The sequence below is a fragment of the Dioszegia hungarica genome (genome assembly GCF_025882075.1).
Source record: "Dioszegia hungarica strain PDD-24b-2 chromosome Unknown MKK02contig_25, whole genome shotgun sequence".
In the NCBI taxonomy this organism is placed as follows: Eukaryota; Fungi; Basidiomycota; class Tremellomycetes; order Tremellales; family Bulleribasidiaceae; genus Dioszegia; species Dioszegia hungarica.
The window spans coordinates 1,332,166-1,349,382 of NW_026515779.1; the positions used below are offsets into that span (position 1 = coordinate 1,332,166).

At 56.6% G+C, this 17,217-nt stretch overlaps 10 protein-coding genes across 10 annotated transcripts; 2 read left to right on the forward strand and 8 right to left on the reverse strand.

Moving 5' to 3' along the window:
* Nucleotides 1–211: 211 nt before the first annotated feature.
* MKK02DRAFT_41008 (integral membrane protein S linking to the trans Golgi network-domain-containing protein) lies at nucleotides 212–1,145 on the forward strand (the record flags this gene model as incomplete). Its single annotated transcript, XM_053091376.1, has 4 exons — nucleotides 212–240; nucleotides 287–772; nucleotides 830–1,007; nucleotides 1,050–1,145. The coding sequence occupies 4 exons, from the start codon at nucleotides 212–214 to the stop codon at nucleotides 1,143–1,145; spliced, it is 789 nt and encodes a 262-aa protein (XP_052942475.1).
* Nucleotides 1,146–1,251: 106 nt separating this feature from the next.
* Nucleotides 1,252–3,235, reverse strand: MKK02DRAFT_41009 (regulator of chromosome condensation 1/beta-lactamase-inhibitor protein II; the record flags this gene model as incomplete). The annotated part of the gene is made up of 5 exons (XM_053091377.1): nucleotides 1,252–1,407; nucleotides 1,514–1,641; nucleotides 1,695–1,862; nucleotides 1,923–2,775; nucleotides 2,819–3,235. The coding sequence occupies 5 exons, from the start codon at nucleotides 3,233–3,235 to the stop codon at nucleotides 1,252–1,254; spliced, it is 1,722 nt and encodes a 573-aa protein (XP_052942476.1).
* A 227-nt stretch (nucleotides 3,236–3,462) lies between these two features.
* Nucleotides 3,463–4,742, forward strand: MKK02DRAFT_41010 (thioredoxin-like [2Fe-2S] ferredoxin-domain-containing protein; the record flags this gene model as incomplete). The annotated part of the gene is made up of 6 exons (XM_053091378.1): nucleotides 3,463–3,567; nucleotides 3,634–3,663; nucleotides 3,713–3,907; nucleotides 4,146–4,362; nucleotides 4,455–4,612; nucleotides 4,701–4,742. 6 exons carry the CDS (start codon nucleotides 3,463–3,465, stop codon nucleotides 4,740–4,742), a joined length of 747 nt encoding a protein of 248 aa, XP_052942477.1.
* Nucleotides 4,743–5,493: 751 nt separating this feature from the next.
* On the reverse strand, nucleotides 5,494–6,283 carry MKK02DRAFT_30451 (uncharacterized protein; the record flags this gene model as incomplete). Its single annotated transcript, XM_053088050.1, has 3 exons — nucleotides 5,494–5,985; nucleotides 6,074–6,124; nucleotides 6,179–6,283. 3 exons carry the CDS (start codon nucleotides 6,281–6,283, stop codon nucleotides 5,494–5,496), a joined length of 648 nt encoding a protein of 215 aa, XP_052942478.1.
* Nucleotides 6,284–7,175: 892 nt separating this feature from the next.
* Nucleotides 7,176–8,772, reverse strand: MKK02DRAFT_30452 (uncharacterized protein; the record flags this gene model as incomplete). The annotated part of the gene is made up of 5 exons (XM_053088051.1): nucleotides 7,176–7,523; nucleotides 7,854–7,871; nucleotides 7,929–8,444; nucleotides 8,497–8,547; nucleotides 8,614–8,772. The coding sequence occupies 5 exons, from the start codon at nucleotides 8,770–8,772 to the stop codon at nucleotides 7,176–7,178; spliced, it is 1,092 nt and encodes a 363-aa protein (XP_052942479.1).
* A 1,151-nt stretch (nucleotides 8,773–9,923) lies between these two features.
* MKK02DRAFT_41013 (uncharacterized protein) lies at nucleotides 9,924–11,523 on the reverse strand (the record flags this gene model as incomplete). Its single annotated transcript, XM_053091379.1, has 5 exons — nucleotides 9,924–10,019; nucleotides 10,065–10,376; nucleotides 10,424–11,091; nucleotides 11,144–11,326; nucleotides 11,373–11,523. The coding sequence occupies 5 exons, from the start codon at nucleotides 11,521–11,523 to the stop codon at nucleotides 9,924–9,926; spliced, it is 1,410 nt and encodes a 469-aa protein (XP_052942480.1).
* A 265-nt stretch (nucleotides 11,524–11,788) lies between these two features.
* Nucleotides 11,789–12,725, reverse strand: MKK02DRAFT_41014 (uncharacterized protein; the record flags this gene model as incomplete). Its single annotated transcript, XM_053091380.1, has 4 exons — nucleotides 11,789–12,154; nucleotides 12,200–12,344; nucleotides 12,387–12,609; nucleotides 12,650–12,725. The coding sequence occupies 4 exons, from the start codon at nucleotides 12,723–12,725 to the stop codon at nucleotides 11,789–11,791; spliced, it is 810 nt and encodes a 269-aa protein (XP_052942481.1).
* A 61-nt stretch (nucleotides 12,726–12,786) lies between these two features.
* On the reverse strand, nucleotides 12,787–13,953 carry MKK02DRAFT_41015 (uncharacterized protein; the record flags this gene model as incomplete). The annotated part of the gene is made up of 7 exons (XM_053091381.1): nucleotides 12,787–12,934; nucleotides 12,978–13,090; nucleotides 13,133–13,234; nucleotides 13,268–13,396; nucleotides 13,440–13,508; nucleotides 13,555–13,703; nucleotides 13,749–13,953. 7 exons carry the CDS (start codon nucleotides 13,951–13,953, stop codon nucleotides 12,787–12,789), a joined length of 915 nt encoding a protein of 304 aa, XP_052942482.1.
* A 1,104-nt stretch (nucleotides 13,954–15,057) lies between these two features.
* Nucleotides 15,058–15,935, reverse strand: MKK02DRAFT_41017 (uncharacterized protein; the record flags this gene model as incomplete). Its single annotated transcript, XM_053091382.1, has 2 exons — nucleotides 15,058–15,513; nucleotides 15,585–15,935. 2 exons carry the CDS (start codon nucleotides 15,933–15,935, stop codon nucleotides 15,058–15,060), a joined length of 807 nt encoding a protein of 268 aa, XP_052942483.1.
* Nucleotides 15,936–16,375: 440 nt separating this feature from the next.
* On the reverse strand, nucleotides 16,376–17,101 carry MKK02DRAFT_30454 (Cell growth regulatory protein CGR11; the record flags this gene model as incomplete). Its single annotated transcript, XM_053088052.1, has 3 exons — nucleotides 16,376–16,483; nucleotides 16,532–16,861; nucleotides 16,919–17,101. 3 exons carry the CDS (start codon nucleotides 17,099–17,101, stop codon nucleotides 16,376–16,378), a joined length of 621 nt encoding a protein of 206 aa, XP_052942484.1.
* Nucleotides 17,102–17,217: the final 116 nt, after the last annotated feature.

The following is a 17,217-nucleotide window of genomic DNA, read 5'->3' on the forward strand; positions in this document are numbered from 1 at the left end:
ATGCCGAAGAAGTCGATATGGGTGTGAGATGTGGACGGAGCGATGAGAGGGCGACTGTGAAGGCGATTTCTAGGCTTTGGGCGAGGTCGACTTCTTGGTGCCAACGGAGATTTAACTGAACTCCATGAGGATCCAACCTCCTCATTCCTCAAACCCTCTTTCCCTCACCGCCCATAAACAGAACGCAGATACGCGCAGGTAGCAGGTAAAGATGAGGGTTCAGGGCTGGGATCCCGTCCTGTAAGCTCCCTCATGTGCATTGAATAAGACCAAGCTGACCAAACAGGATAATCTGCCAAGTCAGCTCCTTCTCCCCTCTGGACCACAAAGTCTCCTTTACTGACCCTCGGCAGATAGTCTCCCTCCAAGCAATCCACTACCTGACCCTCTCCCTCCTGACCCCATCCCTCCTCTCCCTTCTCACCTCTCCGCCACTCCTCGAATACTCCGGCGGACCCAGTACAGTCGCGCACATCCTGGACTGGCGGGAGATGGCTGGCCGCCCGACGATCTCTTCCGCCGCTTTTGGCGATATACACCGGCACGCCCAATTGTCATCTTCTGCCACTTCAGGGTTGGGCGGGTGGAGGTATCTCGGCGGCGCGTGGGCGGGGGGGAAGCACGTAGGTGTTGTAGAGGGGGAAGAGGGGATTGGGGCGGGTACGAAGGGAAAGATGGGCGCGGATGAGCAGGAGGAAGTGTGGGATTTCGGGGTGGATGATGGACGGGGGTGGGTGGAGGCGGGGTTGTGGCTCCTCGCTTCTGCTGTGGAGTGGATTCTTCCCCTTTTAATTTGCCGTTCTCTCTGCTCGGTGTGGCTGACGAGCAGTATCGTACCCCTGTACTACCTCGTCCGACGCCCGACATTCATCCTCGACTTTTCCCTGACCCTCAACCTCGTACATCTGATACTGACGACCTACTACGCCAAAGCATTCCCTACGAGTCTGTTCTACTGGGTCATACAGGCTCTCGGAGCGCTGTTGATGATCACAATAGCGGAGCAGGTAAGTTTTGGCGCTTCGTCTCAGACCTATCCTGACCCTCAGCTCTGTGTCAAGCGGGAACTATCGTCAGATCTCGAGGTGTCAACATACGAGCCCGTCTCGCGCGAAGAAGAGGGGATACCACTGCAGCAGCGGTAGCGGCATCTTTGCCACATCATCATGTACTCGTATCATCATCTCAGGCAGCGGAGAAGAGCATAATCCCAGTGAACCTACGTCCTGCTTACTTACAGCCATCCTAGGCCTAATCCAGAGTCTTATTATACAGTACACTCGAGTTATACCCCGCGACCATCGTCTCCTCGCACTTCACTCCCCGCTTGATGAGCTTCCCACTGAGGTCATATGCGTCTGTCTTGCTCTGATGCAGCTGCAGGCGGGAATGCGGCATCGGTGAGAGCTTAACCATCAGCTATTTCTTCCGATGTTGAAAGTCCCATGGCCGATGGATCCGCACATGAAGCCGACCGCGCTTCCAGCCGCAGCTGAGCAGGACTTTGACTCACGGTTCCAGATGACAGACCAGCCTCTTTTGCCGCGGCGGCAATGTCGCCGCTGGAGCGCGAGATGAGCTGGGGGATGTGTTGAGGTACAGCCAGACTAGACCGTTTCCCATTGCCCAATTGATAGTCGACTGTGTCATCAGCTCCGGCCTCATTGATCACCTCCCCGACTACGGAGACTCACCGTTCCCACCCCACACCATCACGTCTTTCCCATACAGCCCCATCTTGACGCCCTTCTCCTCGGCTTGGTCCGCCGTATCAAGCACCGCAAAGATATGCGCCGCGGGTCCTGATGAAATGGAGAGATCGTGGATGCCTAGAGGAACAAACGCATTCTTCTTCTCCGAGTCTGACGATAGTCAGCATCATTCCACCCCGAACCCCTCAACCTCTACGTGGTTGGACTTACACTCCTGCAGCCCACTGACCGTCTTGACCTTGACCGGGCTCGTACACGCCGAGCTCCACAGCCCATTCCCCAGCCCCCCACTCATCCCATTCCCACAAGCCAGTAAATCAACCCACGTCCCCTCCTTCCCAGGCACATCCCTCTCCACCACAAACATCGTCAGTGCCCCGGCAGCTACGACTCGGGTACAATTCATCGTCGTCCCTCCTGGATAATTCCGCGCGAGTACCACTTCGACGGGGGACGAGACGACCTCGATAGCGCCAGACGGGCCGAGACCGATCTGACCCGATTCGTTCGCGCCCCAGCCGAGGACGCGGCCGGTGGGTGTGCGGGCGAAGGAGGAGAGGGCGGAGGCTGTGACGGAGGCGATGGGGACGGAGGCGAGGGATGGGATTTCAGTCAGGGTGGGGTAGGCGCGGGGGTCGGTTGCTGGGTTGAGGGGGAGAGAGGGGGTCGGTGTGGGGGAAGAAGATGAGGGGGAAGAGCGGATAGAGGCGAGAGGGGCGGTCGATGCGTCAAGGACCTGTCGGGTCCCGAGTTGACGATGAGAATTCGCGAGCGGATCGATAGGTAATGAGAAGGTCCGGCCTTTGGTCGTTACGGCCAACAAATGATGTTTGCCCGCTGACACACTTGCCCAGCGTTCCCCACGCTTCAGTCCGCCCTCCGCTTGGAGCTCGTAAAAGTCCACGCCGGCGTCGGTGCCGAACATCGAAGACCACCAGGACCGTTCCGCCTTGTACTGCTGCGAGGACGTCTGGACAGCTCGGGACGTCGAGACCGCATAAAGGTTGCCCGACTTGCTCAGGCAAAAGAGCTTCGCCGAGGCGGGTATAAGCGTCTTGATATTCTGTCGCTCAGCTCCACCCCTGCTGAGCTGACGCGGGACTCACCTTGCCCTTGATGGACCGCCCTACTTCTCCACTCGGATCATACCCCGTGCCCCACATCCAACAGTCCCCTCTTGCATCCACGGCCGCCCCGTACTTCTCCGCCAGAACCAGATCTCTCAGCGGGGTCGCCCCGAACTGCGTCAACGGAGTCGGCTTCTTCAGTTGAGATAAAGACTGATCGGGGCTGAGCGTCAGGTATCGGTTGCTTCCCCATCCTAGTGGTAAGTAGGGGCTGGAAGAGGAGGGTATTATGGCCGAGCGGGGCTTCTTGGGGAGACCAAAGGTAGATTCGGTAGGACCAGGTGCGGCATCGAGGAGGACGGGGCGGACGTGCGTGTGGAGGGCGTAGAGGGAGACTGAGAGGGTAGTGGCTGCAACCAGGGGGATTGAGCGGGATGTCAGTGTGCGGGCGGGCATGGCTGCTAGGGGCTCTGGCTTGAGCTTGAGTGATAGTGGTCAAGGTCATAGCTGCTGGGTGGTCGTCGATCGCGATCTACCGGTGGAGGCCAAATCCGGCGACCGCCGCCAGCGGTTCCAACGGAAGCTAGCAAATAGTCCCGCTAGAGCCCAGCCAACCAGCAAGGCGGAAATGGTCCCAAGCAAGCAATATCAGCAACCACTATATAGTATCATACACCAGCATCATGTCCCTCCGCTCAGCTCTCGCTCCCCTGCGTCAAGCAGTCCGCGTGACTCCTCGGCGTGCATTCGGCTCTTCAGCTTCGAGGCAGTCGGAATCGCTCTTTGTCGTACGTCGAGCGTCCGATGTGCAGATCTCCGAGCTGGAGCTGGTTGGATTGAGCTGATAGGTATAGCACCGCGATACAGACTACAACAACCCTAACGTGAGCTGCATGCACCGCGCCGCCGCTCGTCAAGTAGCTGACAAGATAGATCAAATTCGAATTCACCCCCGAGAATCTCAAAGAGGCTCAAAAGATCATTGATCGATATCCCCCTCAGTACAAAAAGGCGGCATGTATGCCGATCTTGGATTTGGGGCAACGGCAGAATGGTGGATGGACGAGTATTAGCGTCATGAATGCCGTGGCAAAGTTGTTGGAGATGCCCAAGATGAGGGTGTATGAGGTGAGTCAGGTTCTAGGCAGGATCGAGGGAGCGGAGACAGATCTGGAAGGAGAGGGTAAAGCGGTTCTGAATTGCGGATGGACGGGGAGAGTGGACCCAGGAAAGACAAGAGTGAGGGGAATGCGAACATCGTTCTTGCGGATTCCAGATAATACACCCATTCGATACTATCTCGTTCCTAGTATCGCCTGTTTACGCTATCGTTTTCTCCCCGCATTAGACACGAGCTCATACCCAGGTCGCAACCTTCTACACAATGTACAACCGCGAACCCGTCGCCACCAACTTTGTCCAGCTCTGCACAACCACACCCTGCCAGCTCGGCGGATGCGGCTCGACCAAGATTCTCGAGACGATCGAGTCGCACCTCAACGTCCACCCGGGACAGACGACCAAGGATGGGAAGTTTACGTTGATTGAGGTCGAGTGTTTGGGTGCTTGTTCGAATGCCCCTAGTACGTCTTGTTCACCTTGCACGGGATTGGGTCAATGGAGACCGGGGGTTGGGGCGTGTGGACAGAGGGCAGAGACTTGTGCTAACCCGCAGTGATGCAAATCAACGACGACTTCTACGAGGACCTTACACCCGAAACGACCATCCAGGTCCTGCAGGCGTTGAGCAAGGGGGAGAGACCAAAGCCCGGACCGCAATCGGGGAGGAGGACATCAGAGAACTCGGCGGGATTGACGACGCTTACTGGACCTGTGAGTACATCCTTTCAGATACGTGGTGGTGCCATGTCTCTGGAAAAGGCTACAAGAAGAGAGTGGAGGGCGTATGCTGAAGCTTCAGCCGCCCAAACCAGGACAATTCAACCTTCCCGAGTTCCAGTAGGGTGATTTGGGGGCATGCAAGGCTCGTCGCACCGTACACCATGCTGATTGTGCTGGGGAGCAATACTTATAAGCTGGAGCATAGCAGATACGCTGAATGCGTGGAAGGAGGAGACATGATTATCGGTCGGCCACGCCGATACTGAAATCGCGGATAATACTCACTGAACTGATGATGAGGCAGGGAGGAGGGGGCTGGTACTCGCCATATTTACCCATGCCTCAGGAGGCCCTAATCAATTGGAGGAGAAGATGATCAGGTTGGATCCTTGGCTGATCTGTCTGCTTCTACTGAGCGAGCTAGCGGGTGAAAGACATCATTGTCAGCTCACATTGCAATAAGACCATGCACAGGTACAATGGGTATCTGAGCCACATCGGGAACTGGGGATAGAGGGAGATCAAGCGATGAGACGGGGACGAGGTGCTTATTACTCATCCCGCTCGAGCGGCTGGTAACCCATGCCGGCAAGAAACTTCGGACTCCTTTCGTCGTCCAGCTTCAGGAACGCTTAATTCTTCAGCGGGCCGGCTTCAGCGGGCCGGCAGAAGTCTGTGTGAGCAGCATTAACAGCATTAGCCCGTGCACCTGTCGTTCGGGTCGGACGACCCTAGCGGTCGGTGTCAGCATGCATCCTGTGACCCCAACAGAGCTCGGGACCGCGAGGCTGTAAACGTACGAGGACAATACAGTAACATAATGCGTATGTGCAACTCTCCCATTGTATCGATCACTTGCTTTGTCACGAGTATCAGGCGTCAAAATTCCAAGGCAGATCACCAAAGTCAACTTCCTGGGGCTCAATGGCGAACATGTCCTCGGTGATGGCCGTCGTTGCGATCTCCGGGTCATGGGCGTACTGCTCATCCGTCTCACCGGCCCACCATTTCAGCCCCTTCGCAGTCATCCACGTGCCATCCCATTGCGGTCGTATCAGGTTGTCAGGCAAGACCCCTTTCTCTCCCTCGCTTGGCGCCGGTAGGGAAGACAACACAATCTTTCTGTCCGCAGTCAGACCAAGGGAACGGACAATCTTGAAAATTCCGGGCTCTCGATCCTGGCTCTGTTCCGGCGTCATGTACGCACCCAAGCTGTCGTCGGGCTCAAGCGGTGCAGCACTCGTGGAGGACGGTGCCTGGCCCCTCACGATGTGAGAGATCCTGCCCGTATAGCCCGGCTCTGTCTCGGGGTTTGGGATCCAGAGGATTCTGTACGCATCGTAGCGTCCCTCCAGCCCAGTGCACTTGGTAAAAAGTCTGTTGAGCACATGCGACATTGTGTCAGCTGGCTACCGCATTACCTTGTTTCGGCCCTGGCCCGAATTTACTCACGGACAGATTGCTGAACTTCACATCATCCACTGGAATGGTGAGGTTCTGGCTCTGTAATGTCAGTACTGACAATGCTTTATCTCCGACATCGACGGAAGAACTAACGGCGATGGAGATCTCGGAAGGGTGAGTCACTGTGCACGTCAGGTATCCGTCTGTAGCCTCATCGTAGCAGTATCCCGTGATGTCTGTGAATCGAGGAGTGGGCATGATTGTGATCAGTGGTCGGTCGAAGGAGTTGAGGGGTAATGCTGGCCGTTTTGAGTGGCGATTGGGGGATGAGGGGGACATGAGGGCTGGATGTGGCCATATATATAGGCTGAAGGGGCCTCCCTTGACCTCCACGGTGAAAAACTTACCTTGTCGGCTGGCAAGGTCTGGCAGGGGTCATTGAAGATATCCTTTCAACAACAAAGGGGACTCGCAATTTACTGTAACGCGACAAGTCGGTCCCGCGGCCACCGCTGCACTTGCTTTCTCCATTCCATCAGTGCAGAGTAATCTAGCAAAACCTTTAGGCCGCTATCTCGATCTGACAGTCGCGCTCTGTGATCGGTACCCCTTTGTCATTCCGCCGCCTGTCTCGCTGGTCTAGCCTCGCACCAGTCACCCCCCATCTTTGCCATTTTTCTGCCCGCGATGACTCGCCCATCTCCTCTTTCCCCATCATGATCCTTTCGACCCGCCAGATTGCCTTATGTGGCTGTTCGCTACGCTGTGAGCCATGGTCTGACATGCGACCACTTATGCCCCGGCTAGAGTGCACTGAGGTACACCTTCCATATGCATACTTTGGACAAGGATCAAGACAATGGTGTTGCCACATGCTACGCTCCTGCTGTAGCATCTATAGGTGCCGCGCGCCACCCAAATTTGCCACCTGAACTTCTTGCGCCACCCCCTCTCCGGATCATTTCTGCTCTTCCTCCCTGTCTGATCACATCCCTCCTGACCCTGTCCTTCGCCCCAGTCAGGCACAGTAGGCCTAGGTGACCGCATACTAGCTGTCTCTAGGCTGGACGTCGATATACGTTTCTACATCCTCGAAACTCTGTGTACAACGGGCTCCAACGCTGTTGCTTTGTACTATGGCCGATACGATCTACACTGGCCGGCACGGGCGATTTCTGTCACTCGGGCCGAGAGCGGCGCCGGCGCCATTTTTGATTCTCAACCTCTCAGTTGTGTTGGAATTTGGAGAAGATATATGTACAACAGCAGTGTGAGGATGTATTTGACTCGAATTACTCCTCTTTATGTAGTCCAGCGTGACACCAGTCACAACCAATACCACTCGCAATCGCATAGTGACTCTAGCAATCGGATATGGCAGTCGGACCATCGGATCCGACGTCGGACGATCCGTCACGCTCGGGATCCGACCACGAGCAGTCGGACGACCTATGTATTCTTGACGGTCTCCGATTGCACGTGCTACACGTGGTCGTCCCTAAGTAATTCAACTGTAACACGAACCAGTCGAAAAGCTGTCCTTGTTGACGTTGCACGAGTGTACACGCGCGTGTCAGCTCCGTCACTCTACGAGTCGCGAGTGGCCATGGAAACAGGTCTAGCCTACGCGCTTCACAGGGATATATGCATGCACAGTCTGGTATACTCATCAAAAAATAGCTGATGTGGAAGGGGAGATCGAGCAAGGAAATTCAAGCGACCGTCAGTCTTTGGAGATTGGTATAAATGAGTTGGGGAAGAGGTTCCTTGCAATATCCGCCTTTGCCATCTCTCGCTCGGAATTGCTTTCTCCGTCTTCGTCGCTCACGTCCATCATGCTGTAAGTCTATCTTATCAGCAGGTGTGACAAGCTAGGCTCAGAGGAGCGCTGTATTTGACTCACTTGGAGTCCATCAGGTCCGATTGAGTCTTCGCCAAACGCGTTGACATCCGGGCGCTTCGACGACACTGAGCGCTCCTCATGGCGGTAAGAGTCTTGCCTCTCCCCTCCATTCGACTTTAGGCGAGAGCCATCCGCTGAAATCCATCCACCCCGCCAGGTTTTTCGGGGAATGTCTGGCTTCTGATAGCCTTTCTTGTCGCCATCGTGCTCCTTGAACACCTCGGTGGATAGCCGATGTTTGCCATTCTCGGTGATGACGTAGGACAGGACTGGGCCGACAAGGACTGACCTGGATCCTGGATCGTTCCCCCGCGTTTCCTCGAATTGCTCTGGGGTCATGTATACCGCGAAGCTTTCCTTGCTGTCGTCCTCCTTTCCGTCAGGAGGGGAGTAGATGTAAAGCCCCCGCTCTCCACCGGCCGGCTCAGGCAGGGTGAACCACAGGTTCTTCTTCTCATCGAATGTCCCGGAGACACCAGGCTGCGTGAAGGTCCGATACATGCCGTTCATCGGGTGCTAAGGGGGGTCAGTGGTCACTGAGTTACCAACCCAAGGACGATCCACTCACGCAGATGTCGTCAACCCACCAATTCTTGGTCGAGATACTGGTATCGCCGAGCTGTGGACAAGTCAGCATGCGCACGCTTCTCATGTTGATCTGGCTTAGTGGCATTGAGGGACTGACCATCATGATTTCAATCGGGACAGTCCGCGTGGTACGACAATTTGCTGCTCGCGGATTTCCCCAGGCGTCAACACAAGGACGCGTGAGTGCTTCTCTCCACTCTTCCATCGAGGCAAATCCGTCGGGGACAGAAGCCGTAGGGGCAGCAGATGAGGACATGACGAAGCAGGTAAGACGAGTGTGAGAGACTGGTGGCGTGAGTGTGAGTGTGAGTGAGTGGTGCTATGTGGAGTATGGGTGGCAGGTGCGGGATGGTGTGGTTGGTAGCTGGTGGGGGTGGAGGCAAAGGGTGGGCTGTGAGGATGTCGTGAAGGAGAGTGAGTACAGGATGAAGTACGATGCGAAATTCGGCGATGGCGAGCCCGCTTTATATATGTCCGGTTGAGGGTCGTCGCCTGGAGGGGGATTGTGCTCTGAGCACGCCATGAGCACGCCATCAGCTAGGCCACCTTTGATACTCGCTCAGTGTCGCCTTCGTTGAGCGCCCAGAGCTCGAGTTTTTGATCGACCTGGACTAGATTGCGCGCCTTTGCGCGGGTCATCCCTCGGATCCTTTGGCGACAGATCTAAATGCACATCTAAATGCGGATCAGCCTCACGCCTTGAGCACGCCATCAGCTGAGCCACCTTTGATTCCCTCTCAGTGTCGCCTTCGTTAGCCGCCCAGAACTCGACATTGCGATCGACTTTGACTAAATTACGCGCCCTTAAGCGTGTCATCCATCGGATCCTTTGACTCAGATCTCAACGACAGATCTGAATGCACGTCTAAATTAGGGTCGCCACGCACGTGCGCAGAGGCGACAGACGCCCATCTGGGTGATCGCCAAAGTAGAGTGAGCTATAGTGCGGTTCCACAAAGGGCATGGAGTGCGCAATTTATGACCACCGACCTTCCAGCGCTGACTCGACGTGAGACACTTGCTCCTCCTTTGCATACCTCCGGATAGCGAGACCGTGAACGCCCTCCCTCTCTGCTTGAGCTCAACCTTTGTCATCTCCTCGTTTGTCGCGCTGACCTGACCTCTCTCACGCCCTCCCCCCTCTTTCCCATTTCTTTCGCCCCGTCAACCGAATTTTCGCCACCCAGCCAAGATTCCCACCATGCGAAGTCAGAGTATCGTCTTCGGTCAGGGAGACGAGCGGAGTCCTCATGCATGATTCTTGAGCTCTTCCTCCATCATAGGCCATACTGATTCGCCAGGGTCAGAAACGCCATTGTTATAATCAGGAGGGTAAGTTGTATATCAGAAATCAGCACCACGCCTATCTCGAAGTTCTGCATAGCGGTACGCTCCAGCTTAGACATTTCATGCTCTCACTCCTTCTCCCGTCCCGACGATGGTACGTCCAACGATGGGATCGAATACAGAGTGGTCAAGCTTGATCAACCGGGCAAACTCGTCCTGCTTATCAGCCCGACTCGGCCACAGATTCCCATTCACACTCACCTGCTTGACCGAGGGGCAAAGCTCGGCGAGTAGCGCGAACACCGCCTCCACCCGTCCCCTCAATCCTCCATATATGGACACTCTATTCCGCTGCCCTCGCGAGATCGCAGCATCCTCCTTTTCCTTCTCGTCGAGATGAATACAGAGGCGCGAGAGGACATCGAGGATCTGTCCGCGCCATCTCGGGACTCGACCGGTAGGAGCGGTGACTCGCATGACGCAGAGGAGGGCAGAGAGGTTGGCTTCGAAGTGGGATAAGACGGCTGGTGTCGGCGGATAAGCCAGGGGCTGGAGAAGGTTTGGTATGATAGACTAGCATTATCAGCTCAATCACTCAAGCTGGATAAGCCCAGACATACCTTCATCCACCTCAGTATGCCCGCTCCCAGCACTCCACAAATTTGCTCCAGATCCTTCGCGACCTGCGTGAGAACCACCCTCCCCTCCGCCCCGCTGGGCGCGTACATCCACCCCGTCAATACCGCCTTATCCATCACCTCGCTCAGCAGCTCCGCCTCCTTTTCCCCCTCGCTCGCTCGCCCAATCAGCTCCAGCGTGAGTGGCATGACGTGCGGCAGCGGTGTAATCGAATGCAGTGACAGCGTATGGATGAGCGATTTCAGGAGCAGCGTGTCCATCCCCATCCGCTTCATCGTCAAGGTCGGAATCCCCCCGATCCACTTGCTGAGCACCCATGCCCCTCGACCACGCCACGCAGGGTCCGAGTCGTCCATCATCATCAGAGTCGGAGGGAGGACGAGACCGATCTTGTCCGGTAGATCCGCCGGCGGAATTTGGGCACAGCACCACGCGAGGATATTGTAGTTTCCCCATGCGGCGTAAGTTTTCCAGGTTCCGGCCGCAGCGTCTTGGGCGTCTGATAGTGCCTCAGGACCGCCAGCGGGCCTCGAGAGGGCACGAGAGGTGGAGGGGTTGAGCATGGGGTGGGTGGAGGAGAAGTAAGGGCGGAGGGCGTGGGTGAGGAGGTACTGCGCGAGTTGGGCGGTATCGACGTCGCGTGCGAGGTCTGGCCTGTCAGCTCATTGCCCCGAAGACTCGGCGAAGGTACTCCAGCTGACCTCCTATCAAAGTTCTGATCTCTGCAGAGGTCCATCCGTCCTCCCCGTATAGTCTAGTCACCACGCCAAAGATCTCCCCTTGTTCCTCCAGTCCGGTTTCCTCCCATGCCGGATTCTCCGTTGACGCGACCATATCCTGCAGTACGGATCTGCACGTGCGGCAGTATACAGCATTGGAACCATCTGACATGATCAGTACGCGAGCTGGCCGGTGGTAGGAAGAGCTTACCATCCTCATCGTCCATAAATCCCGGAAGGAGGTCCTCGGGCAAACGCAATTTGGCCGAAAGTGCTCGCAGCGTGCTCATCATTTCAGTCCTGCTTGGAGTGGCGATAGCAGGGGCCGCCTCTTCATCTTGCACCTCTTCAATGATAGCCATAGGATTGATGTGCGTCTTCTGTGTTGTATAGGTGTGTGCGTGATAGGTGGCTCATAACCTCGCAAGGCAAAAGGTTGATGGTCTGAGCAGCGGCGATAGCCGGCGATTCGCGACCGCGTTTCAAGTCATGCCGTAATGGGAGAGTCGTTGGCGAGGAATGTGTAGCAGATGCAGCTGCAGGCAGATGCGTAATCAGCCGCAGGCGGATACAGCCTCGAGTGATCACAGTGTAGGAACCAATCATTCCAGAGGCATATGATAGCTGCTATCCCGCTGATCGCTGATCGATCAGGGACGTAGCGAGTTCCACGGTGACACCCTCCATCTCCACCTCATCACCCCTCCCGCCTTCCGCGCCGCCAGCGATCTCCCCACTCCCCAAGAACGCCGCCTCTTGCGCCACCAGCCTCTGGTGCAGAGCATCCAAGAGCTTGCTGGACCCGTCGTCCTTCCCCCGGCTCATCTCCTCGTACGCCTCGTCGGCGAGCTCAGCGAGGTCGCGATCCGCCGCCGACTCGTATACGTTGGTCCTCAGCGATCGGACCCAGCGGCGCAGCTGATTGTCATACCGCCGGATCAGCGCTGGGAGGTGCTCTTGATTGAGGCTTTTGATCTGCCTCATATCGGAGAACTTTCATCATCAGCCCCGGCACAACACTGTAAATGAATAACTTACAGGCCGCATGCGCTTCCAACCATCAGTCCCTCCTGCCAAACTCGCTTTGAGCAAAAGCCTTCTTTTGGCCAGCGCCGCCACGATGGGCGATCTCCGCGCCGCTTCGGCCAAAGTCATCTTGGCGGTGTCCACGCCCGTGCCTCGCCTGCCAATCAGCGAAATCCATCGATAAGAAAGGGTAGCTCACCGCTTCCACGCCAGCGCCGTCCACACCAGCTCGTTCCGCTCGTTGCCGTCGAAGAGACCCCGGGGCACCTCCATCTCGACCGGGGACAGCAGATAGAACTTCTCGAGGACGAGGCTACCCACAGCATGGCCCATGAAGTAACGAGCGACCTCCGCTCCGAAGAGGATGGTCATCATCCTGGCGAAGCCTCGCCTGAAGATGTACAAGGTTTCGCCGAATTCTACTTTGTTAGCACGACCCATCATACCAGAAGGCCGACTTACAACCCCCTCCCCCCAATCCCGACGAAACCAGCAACTCCTTGAGGTAATTCGTCGCCGCCTCCCTCCCCAGCGGCATTGTGCCCAATCCCGACCTCGACGAGCGCGCCAGGAACACCCGATCTTGTGACCTCCCCGGCTCACATCCGAACTCTCTTCGGCATCGAAGAGGTCGTCGAGCGACCGCGAGCCGAAGATACCGCACCGGAACCATGTGAAAAGAGGAATACGCCGAGATCCAAGAGCAGATCTTCCGAGCGCATCACCGTCCTAATCGGGTACCTTATGCTGGAATGTCAGCTCGCATCATCACGTCATTCGAAACGCTTACATGAGCGGCTGGGCATCATTCCCATGCCTCCCCTTCCAGTTACGCAGCGTCACCACAACGTCGAAGCCAGCAAAGTCGCCATCTTCGTCCCTTTGGGGGATGAACTTGACACCCTGCAGATCAGCGCAGCCCCCACAGCTGGTATAAGAACTCACCTCCCATTGCAAATACTCGTCGTATGCTTTCGACGTGAGCAATAACCCGGGTCTGGCACCGGTGTAGAAGAACGTCAGATACAGCGCACATGCCTCTACGACCTGCCTATCAGCTCCACACCCAGCGCAACTCACCCAGGCCCACGCCGTAGTGGTACCACCCATCGCCTCCTCCACCAACACCTTCATCTCCTCCGGGTACACCGCCATCTTCTCGCGACCTTCATCCCTTAGGCCCATCGCAGCGCAGAGGACCCCTTCGTACTGCTCATCAGCTACTGCAGACCTGACCGATACGGGGACATACCGATCTCAGTAGCTTTCGCCCTTCGTACGCCTGGACGGGGGAAAGAGGGGGGTACGCCATCATCTCGAGCTTAAGAAATCAGCTAGAGCTATTTCGATACGCAACGTCCACTCACCAGCTTTGCCGCATACTGCTGGAGCAGGTGGAGAGATCTCTTGCTCATGTACACCTCCTCGTTCGACCCCTCTCTCAGGACAGGCGCTCCATCTTCCGAGAGCTTCTTCAACTTCAGTACGCGGAGGTGTAAGTACTCGCAAAGTCGCTCTGCAAAATAAGCCCCGCTCATCATTCGATAACAGTTGCACTCACCGGTCAACGACTCTGCTTCCCTTTCCCGACCGACCATCACCCCTCCTCCCACAGCTCCGCGTCCGCCTTCGTGCGCCGAGATGAAGCTTTCGGCGAACGCATAATGTCGCTGCGCCGCCCGATGAGTCCCGTTTGGGATCAACCTGGAGATCTCGAATAGGCGGGTCCGCATCTCCTCGTCCACGCTGCGCTTCGCCTCCTCCATTGTCACCCGAATACCCGGTAGTGCCTCCCCCCCTTCCTCCTCCATTCTCTCTAACTCATCCAGCGCATCTTCCACGTCAATCCCACCCCATCCACGCCTGCACCTCGACTGTCAATCAGCGAAATCCATCGATGAGAACGGGTAGCTCACCGCTTCCACGCCAGCGCCGTCCACACGAGCTCGTTCCGCTCGTCGCCATGGACGAGACCCCGGAGTACCTCCATCTCGACTGGGGACAAGAGGTAGAAACGTTCGAGGCCAAGACTACCCGCAGCGTGGCCCATGAATTATCGAGCCACGTCCGCTCCGAAGAGATGGGCATCATGCGGGCAAGACCTCCTCTGAAGATTTGGCCCCGGTATAGAAGAACGTGAGGTATAGCGCGCATGCCTCGACAACCTGGGTATCAGCTCTATACTCAGCGAAACTCAGCCAGGCCCATGCCCCGTCCTCTTGATCTCGCGCTCTGTCGCAGCCTCCGATCCGTCCCGACGAGGCTCTTCCACCCGCGGGCAGCTTTGATGAAGCGCTTGTGCTTACGGAGAGGGAGGGCCAGCGGGTCGTACGAGGGCGATGAGGAGCCGCGAGGTGGTGAGAGAGGGAAGTACGTATGCTTGTGGTAAAGGGAATGGGTCCCGCCGATTTTGCAATACGTGCAGGGATGTTGACCGTTGTGACCGACGAAGCCTGTCATCTGGGCTTTGAACGGCAGGTCACTGAAGAGGTCGAGGAGATATACCCGGAACGTGAAGCACGACCGCTTGGCGGGATCGGCCGAGGATGTGGGGTCGACCGCGCGTATCCCGTCTTTGGCGATATTTCGACCAAGGGGCGCATGAAGGAGTGCATGTTGCGAGGATGACCGTCAAAGAAAATGACGGGTTGGATATTGGCGATCTGGTTACGAATGTCGGGTGGCAGGCTTCTGTTGCTCATATCAGAATAAGTGGGTTGATACCTCCCTTCTTGTTCCCGTCCTGCGTCTTCAGCTCTGACGCTTCCGTACGCCCACTTCATCACCGGAAACGCTCATCGCCATGTCCATCCGATGATCGAAGTATTTGAAACCCAACCCCTTCCCGTCTACCTTGACCTCTTGTTCCTTCAGATCCAGATGCCTTGAACCAAGGAAGGTATCGCCGTACAGGTCGGCCGAGCCGAGAAAGGTAGACCGATAAGAAGAATTTCATACCACTTGGAGTTGGACATAAGGGCGGCGAGGCGAGGGGTGATGGGGAAGTATGGCACCTGCGACCAGCGCTTGCGGCGCGGAGTGAGTCGACCGGTACCGCATAGGAGGCAGGCCATTTGCTCCTCGCGAGGAATGTAGAAGAGGAAGTCCCCCTTCTTGCATTTGTCATCCCAGACTGGGCTGTAGTCGGCCGCGGTCGCAATGACGCGTCGAGCTGCATCTGGGCTGAGCATGTTGGCGGTGGGATAGTACTGCTTGGATAGGGCCTTGCTCCGCTTTGTCATACCGGCCTGCCTTTTGGAAGAACGAGGTGGTACGCTAAGCGTCGACAAGGACTTGCTGGATTTCGACCAAGGATTGGTTGTGCTCTGATCATCAGTCTGGTACCCTGTCTATTGATGGAGAGGATGAACGTGAGAAGCAAAGCATCCTCATAAACGCTCCTCCCGACCCTGTCGGCCTCTTTCCGCCGCTTCAGCTGCTCTAGCGCCTCCGCCAGGGACTCTCTCTCCACCGTGCTGTATGCCTCTTCCGCCGCTGCCTCGTCTGCCTCAATCTCGGCCGCTCGGCGTATCTGACGCTCCTCGAGCTCCTCATCATCCAGCTGATCATCCGGGAGATCCTCGTCACCCTCCCCATCTATTCTGTCATCCGTTCCATCGTTTGACCCCTCCTCCATATCCGACCCAATTCCCCCATCCGCGCCATCCCCATCCTCGACCTCATCATCATCATCATCCTCCTCCTCGTCCGTCTCATCCCCATGGCCATCGTCAGCTCCCTCAAACATGGCGTCCTGGCTGACATGGGGCTCAAAGGGGGAAGATCCGGATGCATGTAGCGCGTTGTCCGAACGGACCAGTACGTCAGTGATCAGTGATCAGTGATCAGTGATCAGTGATCAGTGATCAGTGATCAAAAATGTTTCAGTGATTCAATGGACTGGTCAGAAATGATGAGACGCCGCAAATTGCCCTGTGGTCAGGAGGAGCTAGGGCAATGATATACCGAGTCAATGGTCTCCGCTATACATTCGCCACCTATGACGCCTGCAGCTCCGCCACGGCGCGGGTGACGAGTCACTCTTCTGCCTTGGTTCAATCGTTTACAGCAAGAGCGACGCGCCCCGCGAGCCTGCCCAACAGGTCCGCGCCTACTCGTGCTGATCCGGGGGGATGCGCCCATGCGCGTGGCTGCAGCTGTGATGCCGACTTCTCCCGCTTCGTCAGGCTATGTGACCGACTTGATTGCGACCGCGGTGACGACAGCCGCCTTCTTGAGCGCCAGCAGCTCTGCCGGGGGCAGCTTGAGTGCGTTCATTTCGCTCAGCTTGTAGATCTGACATGTCAGCTGAGATTGCAGTTCGAGAAGCAGAGCCCAGCTCACCTTATCCACCCTGCTCCAATCTGTCTTTCCACCTTCAAGCTCATCCACACTGACCAGTCTCCCCTTGACCACCTCCTCAATCTCCCTCCATACCTCCTCTGCCCTCCCTTTCCCCATTCCAGATTCTGGCTCTATCCGCACAACAAGCAATTCCGTCGTCTTATCTGAAAGACCGTGCCGGCGTATCGAGTCGGTGATGTTGTTGTTTGGCGAGAGGGCTAGAAGGAGCTCCGAGTGGATATTATGTGAGCGGGTCTGGAGACCGGTCGGAGTGAGGGCATTGAGAAGGGTGGTTTGGATGGCGGTGAGGAGGTGTTCTCGAGATACGATCTAGAAGCATCAGCTCGCCTGTCCGTTGGCATCGTATCCCGGAGACTATAGACTGACAGTGCTAGCTTCGACAAAGCCAAAGTCCACTTCTGCTCTCGCCTCGTCTCCTTCTTGGCCTTCGGCGGTCGCAGCAGCGATCAGCCGTTTGCGAATTTCGGGCGCATTGGTCAGGTCGTGGAAGAGCGCGATATGGACCGCGCGGACTTCGGCGGGGAAGTGAGGAAGGATGTAGGACTCCATTGTGGCTAGTTGTATAGCTAATTTAGCTGTTGAGGCGGCGTAGGGATGAGGGTTGTAGGGAGAGAGATAGCTCTGGGTTGGGTGAGCGGAAACTGGTGCGGGCGAATTGACTTTCC